Here is a 14,585-nt window from a genome sequence, read left to right as displayed (position 1 = left end):
GATCAAATTAAGATTTGGAAAAAAAGAGACTAAAAGAGGAATTCTTAATTCTTGCTAACAAAATCGATGTTTAGAAGAATTAAACAGCTAATAAAACTAAAGAAGATGATATTTATGTTTTTAAAATCTAACACAGTCCATCTGAATTTGTCAACATAATTTTTACATGAAAATATACTTGCATACTAAATTTTGTATTTTGTTCGAAGTTTTTTTTCTTAGTAAATAAAAAGTCACTGTTTCTTTCAGATTATTAAAAAAATTTACATGAATTGTTTTTTATTTATTTAGAAAAAATTAAAAATTAAAAATATTGTAGAAAGTGTAAATTTGATTTTTCAAATAGATTTCATTCTGAACAGTGGAGAACTGTACGGACCGTCAGAGAAAGAATTTGGCGTAATCCAATCCGTTACGGTTTCAACCCGAGCGGAATTGGAATTCGTATCACCAAAGGCAACAGAATATTTCTGTTTGGATCAGGACCGTCCAATCATCAACTTATGCGTTCCACCTGGCCAATTCTTCTGATCGAACGGCCATGATCCAAACAGAAATATTCTGTTACCTCAGAGGATATGGATTCGCGGAATTGACCGCACAGTTTACTTACTCGGAATCAAAATCATTCTATTATAATTATAGAAACAAAAAAGATAATAATAATAAAATCGGTGGAGATAGTGGAAAATAGTAGTAGCCAGAGTGGAGAGGATACAAAACTTAATTCAACTGGGATTCATCCAAAGGCCTTTGGACAAATGTAATCCAAAACAGAATATAGACCATTTGATTTGCATTAATATTCGTGCGTATAGAATTTGATACCAATCGAACGGCTTAGACATAACTCTGGTAAGATATTGTCCAAAACCCTTTGGACAAAATCATCACCGATAATTAATTAATTAAAAAATTAATGAAATAGGGATTTGTACAATGGGCTTTGGACAAATGTAATACAAAGCATAGTATAGACCTTTTGATCTGCATTAATAATCGTGAGCATAGAATCTGATACAATCGAACGGCTTAGATCCACTTTGGATTAGATATTGTCCAAAGCCTTTTGGAGAAAAACCTCACCGAAAATTAATGAATTAAATAAAAAGGAAAGGAAAGGAAAGGAAAATAAAAAAGAGGCAGCTTACCAAGCTGGAGCGGCCATTCTTTAATGGCGACCTTGCATCAATTGGGGATAGCACCACTACTCCATTAGTACTAGTAGTTGTAGTAGATCTCTTTCTCTCTCTTTCCCTCGAAACAACCTAAACCGCGTTCTCTTCACTTTCCCTCTCTGATCTGCGACAAATTCAGAAAAAAAAAATCGACAAAAGAGGGAGCAACAAATGCTTGTTCAGATCTGTGAAAATTGGACTTGATGAATCCAGTGATGGTGCCATTAGCGGCGTTAATAAAAGAGGAAGCGAGGAGTGAGAAACTGGAGAGGCCGTTACTTAGATATGGATGCGCATCTCAGTCGAAGAAAGGAGAAGATTTCTTTCTTATGAAGACTGATTGTGTGCGTGTCACTGGAAACCCTTCTTCCACCTTTGCTGTCTTCGCTGTAAGAAAACAAACATCTCCTCTCTCTCTCTCTCTCTCTCTCTCTACAGTTATAGCTTTTTACCAGTTCATTTGATGAATTGCAAAAATACTGTTATGATTCATTGTAATGCAACCAGTAATACCAGTAAAGCAAGCACTGAGAATAACTGATAATAGTATGCATGTTTCCAAAAATGAACAAAACAAAAAACAAAATTTGTGCTAATATTATTCTTTCAACAGGTTCTTGATGGGCACAATGGGAATGCAGCGGCTATATACACGAGGGATAATTTACTCAACCATGTGTTAAGTGCGGTCCCACGTGGTCTCAGTAGGGATGAATGGTTGCATGCTCTGCCTCGGGCTTTGGTTGCCGGTTTTGTCAAGACCGATAAAGAGTTCCAAACTAAAGGTAAGATCAAATGCATTTGTTTAAGAATGAATCTCTATATGAACTTATAAACAAAATTTTTGCTAAGGTATTAAACTCTGGGCCCGTTCGGAAACACATGGAATAGTGAAAGAATAGAGGACAAGTGGAATTTTGAATAGGATTCTATTTTGTAGTATTCCAGTCATGTTCGGTTGATGGTGGAAAAGTGGAAGAGTATTGGAAAATAAGCCAATTCCCATGGAACAGAGAATTCACTCATAGAGGAATAGATAATTGGGTTCTACTTTTTTCAATTCCACTCAATTATATTCTTGTTTGGCGGGAATAGAACCTCTATTCCGCTTTTCCACCTTTTCTCTGTGGGCAACTAAGCATTGAAAAAGTTTTGGTTGCTACCAAGTTTGCTTGTTGCATCTCTGATGCTTTTTTTTATCTATAGTCATGCAATTGTGCTTCAACTCAGACAAATAATCTATAGTCCTTGTTTATCTATAGTGTGTCTATTGCATGTCTGATGCTTTTTTTGGTATCTTTTTTGTTATTTTTGGCAACTGAAATAGGGCAAACTTCAGGCACGACAGTTACATTTGTAATCATTGATGGATGGACAGTTACTGTTGCCTCAGTGGGTGACTCGCGATGCATTTTGGATTCACAAGGCGGCACGGTGTCTCTTTTAACAGTTGACCATAGACTTGAAGAAAATGTCGAAGAGTAGGTGCAATTACAGTTCAAATATCCAGTTTGCAACAGTCAACTATTTGTTTCATCGGTTGTGATTAAATTTAGCCTTAAGTTCACCTAAATTGTCAGTGTACCAAGGGGTTGCAATTTTGGCAGTACAGTAAATTTGTTTTTTTTCCCAAGTTCAATCAACTAAGCCTCACTTATGCTCCAATTGGGCAATCAAATCTTGAATTGCTTAAAATGCGAACAAGACTCAAACTGCATTTCAATCTTGGATTTGATGCCGCCGCCCTTCTCTTAAGCCTCAATTTGAAGCACATTTTGCCAGATTATCCCCGAATGGTCACTTTTAATCTCAAGAAGTATAACAAGGCCTTATATAAGCATCAAGTGTCCTTGATATTATTCAATTTGCCTCCTTCCTTATTCTAACCATTATCAAGTAGATCCTTTTCTTCCAAGTATTCAAATTTCCTAGTCAAACTTGCATTCTAACTACCAACAAAGCTTAATATTTCTTTTTTCTTTTTCATTAAAAAAAAAAGCATCTCAGCTTAACTAATTGCATTTTTTGTGTAGGAGGGAACGTGTAACAGCAAGTGGAGGTGAGGTTGGCAGACTTAGCATTGTCGGTGGTGCAGAGGTGAATTCTATTTTCTTTATTTATCATCTCCATTGCATTAATTACAGTAGGAATTATATTCTGCTGGAGTGGTTTTGCAAATGAAGCAGGTAGGTGATAAATTTTAAGGGCCAAATTGTAAGGTTCCTGAAGTCTGATACAAGTTTTAGAAAGTTTTTGGACTATATCATAAGAGGTCTTGATTGGGTAATTTAAATAAAGTGAGCAATGGAACCGGACTGGTTTTGCTTTAGTCGCACAAAGGAAGAGAAAGTTGACAGGTGCCTACCTCTCTATATAAACAAGACTGGGTTCAGGAATTCTCTACCCTTTGAACAGGTTTTTGCGAGGCAATAATTACTCTGTGGCTTTATGTGTTGCAAGCATATCTTTTACTGTATCCATAAAAAATTTAATATTTTAATATTAGATTTACCTGGTGATGTAGCTAATAGGTATTGTACCTAAACCATACGAACATCCATATTAGATATACACCTGGTACCCATGGCAACTTTTCTACCATATCTAGGCAGCATAGACATGGCAACTTTTCAAACCATCAAATAATGTAAAAAAACTTGCATGCATATCTCAATTATTACATTTTGATTTTTCAGATTGGTCCTTTACGCTGTTGGCCAGGGGGTCTATGCCTCTCAAGATCCATTGGTGACATTGATGTTGGGGAATTTATCGTTCCCATACCTTATGTCAAACAAGTAAAGGTAGATCACTTAAAAACATGTTCCATTAAATCCATCAGAACTCTTAGTAGAATATGCACCAAGACCAGGTATTTATTTTTTTGTACCTGTTTATGATAGTTGTCAAATGCTGGTGGAAGACTGATAATAGCATCTGATGGCATTTGGGATGCATTGTCTTCTGAGAGTGCCGCAAAATCATGTCACGGGTTGCCTGCTGAGCTTGCTGCTAGACAAGTTGTCAAGGTATTCATCATTTTAAATGTTTCTCTTGTAAAATGTTATTTGGTTATTTTTTTGCAAAATACATCCAATTGATACTGTAAAAGTAAAACACAACTTGTTAAATTTAACATGATATGATAGGAGGCACTAAGGACAAGAGGGCTGAAGGATGACACAACATGCATAGTTGTTGACATAATACCGCCAGATCGATCGGTGAAACCGCCCCAACCTCCACCTAAAAAGATGAACAAATTCAAGTCTTTCCTTTTAGGAAAGAGATCCAAGGAACCTGCCAATAAACTTGCCAAGAAGCTTTCTTCAGTCGGAATTGTAGAGGAGCTCTTCGAAGAAGGCTCTGCAATGCTAGCAGAAAGGTTTAATTATCAATCTCTCTCTCTTGCTAGAGGTGTTCATCGGGTCTGATTTAATCGGTTTTTAACCGAACCAAGAAAGTTCGGTTTAAGTGGTTAGGTTTTTCAGTTAAATGAATTGGTTCTGTTCATTTTTTAAAACCGGTTTAATAGATTGGTTCGGTTTAGAAAATTTAAACCTAGTTAGACCGAAGTGCCAAACTGACCGAAATTTTTAAATCCATCCCCGTCCCTGTCCAAACGAAACATTAAAAAAAATTAAAAATTATGACATAATATATATTGCTTAGTTTAGTTTAAAACCGGTTAGACCGGAACCAAACAAAAAAATTATATCCATTTTAAAAAAATTCAAAAATTAACAAAAAAAATGTTTATTTTTATTATTAATTTTGTTAATTCGATTGGTAAGTTTATTTCGGTCGGTTTGGTTGTATTTTTGAAAACTGAATAAAAGTTTAGTTTGCCTATTTTATTTCGGGTTTAATTGAACTGAACCGATGAACAACCCTATCTGTTGCCCATTATTGAGAAGTGCTAACAAGAGAAAGTTGTTCAGGCTTGGGACAGAGTCATCAGTTGGGACCACAACATCGTCAGGTCTTTTCACATGTGCAATTTGCCAGGTGGACCTTGCCCCAAGTGAGGGTGTTTCAGTGCATGCCGGTTCGATTTTCTCAACCAGCTCTAAACCATGGGAAGGTCCTTTCCTCTGCTCAGATTGTCGAGACAAGAAGGATGCAATGGAAGGGAAGCGACCTAGTGGAGTTAAAGTGCTTTAATTTTTTTTAATATTGTTAATTTCTCTGGTTACTTGTTATTAATTTTTTTCTTTTATTATTATTTTTTTTTACTCGCCGCTCAAGTTTAGAAGGAGAGTTAGGTGATTGGTAATCTATGTAAAGTAAATCTATAAAGAAACAACAAATGAGTGATCATAATATTCTAATTATTTTTTCTTGCATATTTGTTTTTGTTTCTGTATTGACTAAGAGATCTAGCAAAAGACAACAACTTAATCTATTTTTATACTTGTTGAATTGTTTTGCTGTCTATCGCTAATTAATTATTAGAAAACTATTAAATTTAGTTTGGAATTGTATGTCGTATTTGACATCTTTTAATATTGTGAAATTTACTAAATTGAGACATATATGAATGTATTATGCTCATGTTTAGTTCACCCATCTCATATGAACATAGACTTCTAACTACAAAAAAAATTGAAAGAATACTAAAAAACCCAACATGTATTTATCTCTACAAAAAACCAACAAAGATTAGTTGAACTAATAATGTTAATGTCACATGTAAATACTAGTTGAACCAACAAATGTTAATTGATAAAAGTAAATGAAGTGAAATTTGTACAAGTATCTACATAATTAGATTATATTAAAAACGATACACAAATTAAGCATAAGATTATATTAATCTCTAAAAAGGAACAGCATAGAAGACATAATACGTAGTACGGAGAAAAAATGAATTCTAAAAAAACTGATAAAAGAATCCCACGTGTCTAAAAAACTTCAGTGTTTTAATTGAAAATTGTTGATAAATAAAACTTCACCAACATTAATTAATTACAACTGTATAAAACTAATATTATAATATGCGAATTACACTGAAAAAAACCCGACAAATTAAAGAAGGTTAAAAAAAAAATTGAATTCTTGCTAATTAAAAAAGAAAGAAAAAAAAAAAACTATACAACAAACTCAATTTAACTTCTTTGAACTATAGTTGCAATCTAATTCACTAATTTGAAGTGTCAGGAGTTGAAAATATTTTGATAGAAAATCGTCGCGAGTCGACTACAACATCTAAAAAAGAACACTTATTCAAATGTTGTATTTTTAGGAAAGAATATAATTTTAATTTTATACAATAAATTATACTTTGATAAAAAATTTGAGCGTTAGCTCAAAAAAGATAAAACCGAGAAGAAAATTCACTGTTTGAATTTCTATTTCCTATTTTTATTTATTTATTTAGTGATTTTATAGGCTTTATAAATTTATTAATTTCTAACAAGAGAAACATAAGCTTCGATATTTACTCCCTCAACAGGCCAGCTTTACAAAAAAATGTTAATAACTTTTCTATTTAAGAAGTTAATGTAAGACACAAATTTGTCAAACAGGTAAAAAATATGACATTCAGAATTTATATTCTCAGTAATGTAGGCATTTTTCTTTATATGCATGCTGGCAATCCGCGTGTGTCAAACTTATTTCATCCAATATATCAAAATTTACTTGTTTTCTCATATATCATAAGAGAAAACATAAGGAATTATTTGTTGAAAATATATTTAATTCTACATTTAACTAAGAATCATTGGCTTTTGGGATATTTATCTTATGGAATTGTTTTGTTATTCATATTGGTTTTCTCAAATATCTGAAAAGTGTTAGTAACTAAATATCGTAAAAAACAAAAACAAAAACATAAATATCATATAAGAGATTATTTGTTGGACAATATATTTCTAGATTTTTGTAAGAATCATTGGTATTGGAATATTTATATAAATAAACCAACACAATATATTTATTCACTATCACGACAATCTCATATGTAATCATGAAGTTGTGATGACTAGAAAATTATTTTCGCACAATCATTACAAGTTTTGGCCCATACAATTTTGGCGATGACACTGCTTTGTTCTAACAATTTAGAAATCATAACAGTAAATGCGTCTGATTTGATCCTTCTTTGCACAACCCATTTACAAGAGTGATATATCTCTTGAATTTAATTATATATAAACGGCATGTAGTTTAATTAACTCATCACTTATTTATATTGCAATTGGTAGAAACTAGAATTTTTTTTTTGAAATTCTAAGTCCACTTCAAAATAGAAATTTAACAAATAAATTTATCTCTTTGCTTGATCAATTATTTTTAAGTCAGAAACAACCAAGTGGTTTTCCCGTGCAACCGATAGAGATAGGCTAATATACAATCGATTGCACCACGCCTCTCGTGCAGCCAAGTGGTTTTCCGATTTTTAAAGTCCAAATGATCGATCCGAACCATTAGATGTCTCCTCCTCTCCTTGGCCGCTGTCTTTTGCTCTCCAGTCGCTCTCTCTCTCACCATTGTTCTTCTTCCTCTCTGGATGTTACTATTTCACTTGAGACAGCACCTGATCTGGTTTAATGTGCCTCATCTGTGCTGATATTGTTGGAAAAATATGAACTAACCAACTAATTTTAAATCTGAATTTTTATCAATAAAATAAATAACAATTATATTAAAAATATAATCAAGAATATAATTAAAACTTTATTACCCGGAGCTGCAAAATGCGGACCTAAGGCAACTTCCCGTCCTAAGCGCAGGAATAATCGGTTAAGCTTGCCCCAAGTTACGCCGGTATTCCTCTACCTTCGGGCGCAACCGTGGTAGAGGTTGATGTAGCTTCTTTCAACAATGATAGCAGAATAATATGTTTTTTTATAAATAAAATATTTGTTTGTGGGAGAATAAAAATTGAATTTATGAAATATGGAGCTAATAGGAAGAAGAGAGTAGATCAATCATTAGATAATAGCTCTTCAAATGATATGTGTTATTTATAGGCAAAATCATAGATATCAATCAATTTGTGCATTCATGACTATTAAAAATGATATTCAATTATATTACCGTTTGAATGATTTAAAGCAAATGAACGTTGAGATTGATGGATGAAACTCAAAACGGACAAATGATTTAATTGCTTGTGCATGTTTCAATTGAGTAATTCTTCAATTGATTAAAATAAATAGTAACCGAAGAATGGTAACATAAAGGTCATGCACAGCTCAAATACCACATATATTTGATTCGATCTTTTGTGGCAATGCATTAGAGAGCTTTCGTATGGAAATTGGATCATACAACTAATTCACAAATAGCTCCATAATTCATAAAATTAAAACCATTAATATTAAAATAAATATTATTTAAAATTTTGAGTTTTAAAATAAATTTCTAACAATCCCCCACAAAATTCAAAATTTAATTTAACAAAAAAAAATAAAACTAAAAAACATATATATAAATATCTCTGCTACCATTGTTTATACTGTGCATTGGGCAAAATGTTTTGATTTCGCTTAGTGTCAATAATTTCAGTCCGAGGAGATCGGAGTGAATCAGGTCTTGAACAACGATTCCTTTGATCAGAACTTACATTATTACACACACAGTACAGAAAATTACATCGCGGGTTGTGCGTTTGAGGCCATGCACATTAACTTGATTTTTTCATGAGAATATTCTACGGGTTGCCTAAACTCAGTAGCCGCGGCCTTTTATATACGGTCATTCTCATATAGAAGAGTTCCCTCTGGGATGTGTGTAGAGTCACATCTCGCGAATTACCAACTTGGGACACTCATCTTATTACACTACACAGAAGCACTGATCACCATAGGGATGGGTTTGGAACAGAAGTTCCATATCTAAAATATTATTGTGCTTCTTGGCCAACCTATCTGCTTGTTCTTACCCATTGAACCCCCTTCAAGGGATCGCCTATCACAGAGGTTGGGTTCCCACACCAGATTGGCCCATTAGGCTAAATCCCATCCCCCTCGATGACTATAGGACTTTCGTCCTATATACACATGGACTTTAACTTTTAGTCCATCATTAACATTTTCATGTCAATGAATTATCATTTATTGCTCAAGCATGCAAGTAATTTTTTTTATTTATAAAAAAAAAACTTGCAAAATAATATTCACCAAATAATTATAATTAGAAATAATTCTTTCAAAAACATATCATTAATTTTGTAGCATCATGTGACATAAAATTAATCACACATACTTTAGAATAAAATATATGAGCTAACAATAATTGTATTTTCAATAGAATGTAAAAAACATGCATTCTAATACAATCAAAACAATTTAAGACATCAAGATAGATTAAGCATGTATTTCTCAATAAATTTTTATCACCTCATGTCATGATCATATATGATAATTTAAATTCTCACATTTGTTTGCAACATACGAGAAGACTATAAAGTAATCTCATTTAATACATATTAGCTAAAATCATAATCAATATATATATTAGTTATCATGATCAATAATTAAATGAGTACATTTTATTTCACACCCCCACATTTTGTTTTCTTATTAAACTTTATCATAATTCCTCATAAAATTAAAATCAAGGACATATATTCAATATTCATGCCATACATATCGTAGGGTTAATGTAATATTTCTTTAACATTTTAATCTCCACAATTAACTATATATAACATATTGTTAAAGCATTCTATAAACGCATAATCAATATTAAAATTTAATTTATGCATTTATAATTTCATGCCATGTATAACGTAGGGTAGGTTTATATATATTTTAATAAACATTCGAACCCTCGTATTATTATGTTATATATCAGACAATAAGATAGACATCTTATTTAACCATTTCCTAACATAACATTTCATGATTAATTGATTAAAATTGAACCTCAATCAATAAAATTGGTCATGAATTTTTTTTTTAATTATTTCTTTAATTTACACCCCCACATTTTATACTATATATGATATACAAAACAGTATCTATAATCACTTTCACTAGAGTGTAAAATATCATACATCTTAATATCTCTAAATTTAATATAAGTCATTACGACCAGCTGAACATTAAAAAAATATTTGATCATAATTATTTTCATTCAAAATTTCTTTTAATTACTTCCTCATTGTTACTTATTGACTTCATTTTGAATTTTATATAAAATATATACACAATTGATTTAGCTTGAGTTAAACAATTTACTGTTATTAATCACCATATCAATTTAGCACTTACATATTGGATATTGAACAACAGTAATTAAATAACTCTCTATATATTACTTGCGTAACCTGTGTAAACCTTTTAAGGCCGGAATTCCAGTAAGATTTATATGGGTTGGCTTTGTTTCCATGTTAATATTTTGAAATATAACTAATTCTAAAATGAAATGCCCGAATAATTATAATTTATTATTATTTCAACGTTGGGGTGTTATGACTCGATTCTCAAAATGTATTTTTTTTTTTTATAACTTATAATCAATTATCATAGACTATTAAAGTCATGTTAAGAGACTTTCAGGTCATAGTGAAACAATAAAAAAAACCCGATCATTAATGAGATGGATTTATTTATGATTTGTTTTAATAATCATAAAAGTCGTTTAACTAGCATACAATAGGAAGTTTTAAAAGTTAATAATATTAAACTGTCATTACTATTTCTCCATTCAATTTTTTATGATCATTAAAGATTAATAATTAAGATGTAATTATGGTGTTCAAAATTGAATTAAGAGAGACAGTTATATAATTCAATTATCCCGTTGTAAAGATAAACAAATAAAGAAACTGGAAACAAAATTTATTGGAAATAAATTGTAATATATATTTTTATCTTTACACTCTGATCGTATTATTAATTATGAGATCAAATTGGAAATTCAAAACATATTATTATTATTTTTTTTTTTATCGGTTGAGAGCTGAAAATAATAGAAAGAATATATATTTCTTTTTCTTCTCTTCAGATACAGAGTAACCATAAAACAAAAGATATTAATTAATTTTATTATCATTATTGTTTCGGTTACTATTAGAATTAAATAAGAGAGTCGTTATTACAATCAATAGATATCTTAATTAGTCAATTTATATTTTTCTAACGGAAATAATTTATGTGAAAAAATAACTGAAATATATTGAGTAATAGAATTTTTTCAAAAATTAAGGTTTCAACATTAAGGGGCACATACATCATAACTATAGTTTCTGATATTATTATGCTATATGTTGTTCACAATATATATTTTTATTGCAAATCAATGCAAATAATTTAAAAATTGAAAATTCCCTAACCCTTTGTACAATTTGTAAACTGAAAACAATAACTATCTATTTTATTTTTATTTTATTAGTTAATTCAATTATACATTTCATATACGAAAGAATCACTAGTAATTAGTTTAGCATTGATGTTCTTATTTTACATAAATTATTATTTTATTTGTAGTAGTTTTTCACCGATAACCTTGAGAATTTATTTGCTGGCGATCTTAAATTTGTTTTATTACAAATAAGTCTAATTACTATACAACTATTTTCGTTATTTTATTTTTATGACAAACATAATTTTTTTTTTCTCAATAAATTAATAACCAAAAAACTAACTCCTTATTCTAGAAAATAACAAATGCAAGACTTTTAAATCTGTTAATGATTTTCAGATTAACAAATATTATTTCATCAATGGACTTTGTTAATTTTTTTTTTTTATCAAATAAATGCTAACGTTTGTTAAGATTTCTGATAACAAAAAACACCTTTGTAATTAAGTATTAAATTAATCAATTTAATACTGAATTCATTCTTCGTAACTTTCTATTACGATTTCAATTATATAATATTTCATTGATCAACAACTACTTCAACTTAACTCATTTAGTTTATTATTAAAATATCCATTTACTAAAATCAAATTTATATTTTAGTAAGAAATCTAGAATCTCTAGTAAGAAATCAGATTTTGATTTTCGGTTATGATTGGAATCAAAATAATATAAACAAATCAAGACAAAGTTTTGATTTTATTATTATTTTTTTATAGCAGAAACCATTATCATACTTAGAAATTAATTAACAAATATAATTTCCTAATGCATTCAATACACAAAACATTAGTTCATATATAAGGTACTTAATTTAATTTCGTATATCGCTACATCTATTCAAACTCAAATTTATATTTCTAACTTCTCTGATTATAATTTAAATCATGATTGAATGCAATTTCACAGTAACCGTAACGGTTAAATTTATATCACAAATCTTTCATACAAAATACCATTTGAGGGAAATAGTTTTGTTATGATCGAAATTTTGATTTTGATTTTTTTTTATCTTTCATTTTGGTAAACTAATTAATTCTACAATTTATAAATAATTAAAATCAGAATTTTAATTTGATCATATTCAGATTACGGGTTATTGCCTTAGATTGTTGGAAAAATATGAACTAACCAACTAATTTTAAATCTGAATTTTTATCAATAAAATAAATAACAATTATATTAAAAATATAATCAAGAATATAATTAAAACTTTATTACCCGGAGCTGCAAAATGCGGACCTAAGGCAACTTCCCGTCCTAAGCGCAGGAATAATCGGTTAAGCTTGCCCCAAGTTACGCCGGTATTCCTCTACCTTCGGGCGCAACCGTGGTAGAGGTTGATGTAGCTTCTTTCAACAATGATAGCAGAATAATATGTTTTTTTATAAATAAAATATTTGTTTGTGGGAGAATAAAAATTGAATTTATGAAATATGGAGCTAATAGGAAGAAGAGAGTAGATCAATCATTAGATAATAGCTCTTCAAATGATATGTGTTATTTATAGGCAAAATCATAGATATCAATCAATTTGTGCATTCATGACTATTAAAAATGATATTCAATTATATTACCGTTTGAATGATTTAAAGCAAATGAACGTTGAGATTGATGGATGAAACTCAAAACGGACAAATGATTTAATTGCTTGTGCATGTTTCAATTGAGTAATTCTTCAATGAGGAGGGTTCAAATACCTCCATGTTTTTGTGCCTCCATCATGCCTCCATCTCTCTCCATCATTTTCAAAGTTCAAACAGTCGATCCGAACCGTTCAACCTAACCTCCATACTAAAATATGTTTGGAGACCAAATTTTATATTTTTAGGAATTTTTTTACTATTTTTTTAGATAGGTACAAAAATACTGTTTTTAGATGGTTCAGATTTACTGATTTTGTACCTATCTAAAAAAATAGTAAAAAAATTCCTAAAAATATAAAATTTGGTCTCCAAACATATTTTAGTATGGAGGTTCGGTTGAGCGGTTCGGATCGACTGTTTGAACTTTGAAAATGATGGAGAGAGATGGAGGCATGATGGAGGCACAAAAACATGGAGGCATTTGAACCCTCCTCTTCTTCAATTGATTAAAATAAATAGTAACCGAAGAATGGTAACATAAAGGTCATGCACAGCTCAAATACCACATATATTTGATTCGATCTTTTGTGGCAATGCATTAGAGAGCTTTCGTATGGAAATTGGATCATACAACTAATTCACAAATAGCTCCATAATTCATAAAATTAAAACCATTAATATTAAAATAAATATTATTTAAAATTTTGAGTTTTAAAATAAATTTCTAACAGATATCCCATGGTAACCAGGCTGTGCGCGAGACAGAGAGGGAAATCGTGAGACGGAGAGGGGCGACAGGTGCAACAACGGTGAGAGGGAGACCGCGCAGAAGCCCTGACGGTGGTCGGGGAGAAGGAGAAAAGAGCAACGCAGAAATCGAGATGGAAAAGATATGGAAATAAAGAGGGACTATATATATATATAAAAGTATTTTCTAATACAAGTATTCACCAGTTACACTAAATTCACAAGTATTCAGGGATATAACTAAATGGATCGGATTGACCGGAAACAACATATGCATAGAAGAATTCAGGCAAACACTATCTCATGAGAAACAAGCTAACAATATCATAAACTGCCTCGCTCTCACAGCCGGCAGCTGCATCCCTCAACAAACGCCACCTCCACTGCCTGCACCGCCTCCTCCACCACCTCCACCGCCTCCTCCAATCACGCCAGGGTTGATGCCTCCTCCAATCACGCCGCTGGCAACATGGGCATGGTGTAGATGGTGTGCATGGGCATGGTGTAGACCGCCCAAATTGTGTTGTCTACGGCCACTACTACTACCTCCACCGCGAACAGTATATATAATTATCACTAGTATACCAAAGCCTAACAAACATGCTAAAGCAATTATAAAAATTTTAAGAGCCTCTTCCATGCTGTCGTAAGTTTGTGTGTGTGCGTTCTGGGAGGACTAATTTTGTATATATATGATCTCTCTGATCTCTATATATATATAACTAGTGCACCACCGAGTTGAAATTTCCATGGTTCA

The 14,585-nt window shown here is 31.2% G+C and overlaps 1 protein-coding gene across 1 annotated transcript; it reads left to right on the top strand.

Moving 5' to 3' along the window:
- The first annotated feature begins 1,112 nt into the window (after positions 1 to 1,112).
- On the top strand, positions 1,113 to 5,524 carry LOC144548587 (putative protein phosphatase 2C 3). Its single transcript, XM_078297290.1, has 8 exons — positions 1,113 to 1,567; positions 1,792 to 1,963; positions 2,506 to 2,659; positions 3,212 to 3,275; positions 3,875 to 3,982; positions 4,082 to 4,207; positions 4,328 to 4,563; positions 5,120 to 5,524. Exons 1-8 carry the CDS (start codon positions 1,382 to 1,384, stop codon positions 5,340 to 5,342), a joined length of 1,269 nt encoding a protein of 422 aa, XP_078153416.1. The 5' UTR covers positions 1,113 to 1,381; the 3' UTR covers positions 5,343 to 5,524.
- The last annotated feature ends 9,061 nt before the right edge of the window (positions 5,525 to 14,585 follow it).

The sequence above is a fragment of the Carex rostrata genome, chromosome 33 (genome assembly GCF_964058835.1).
Source record: "Carex rostrata chromosome 33, lpCarRost1.2, whole genome shotgun sequence".
Lineage (NCBI taxonomy): Eukaryota > Viridiplantae > Streptophyta > Magnoliopsida > Poales > Cyperaceae > Carex > Carex rostrata.
The sequence above is the reverse complement of the archived record's forward strand: the minus strand, read 5'-3'. Positions and strand labels throughout refer to the sequence as shown.

Excerpts from the sequence above, each read along its gene's own strand:
- LOC144548587 (XM_078297290.1), top strand. The coding sequence starts at position 1,382 with ATGAATCCAGTGATGGTGCCATTAGCGGCGTTAATAAAAGAGGAAGCG. Across the intron at positions 2,660-3,211 it reads CTTGAAGAAAATGTCGAAGA|GAGGGAACGTGTAACAGCAA; the intron begins GTAGGTGCAATT and ends TTTTTTGTGTAG. Across the intron at positions 3,983-4,081 it reads CTTATGTCAAACAAGTAAAG|TTGTCAAATGCTGGTGGAAG; the intron begins GTAGATCACTTA and ends TGTTTATGATAG.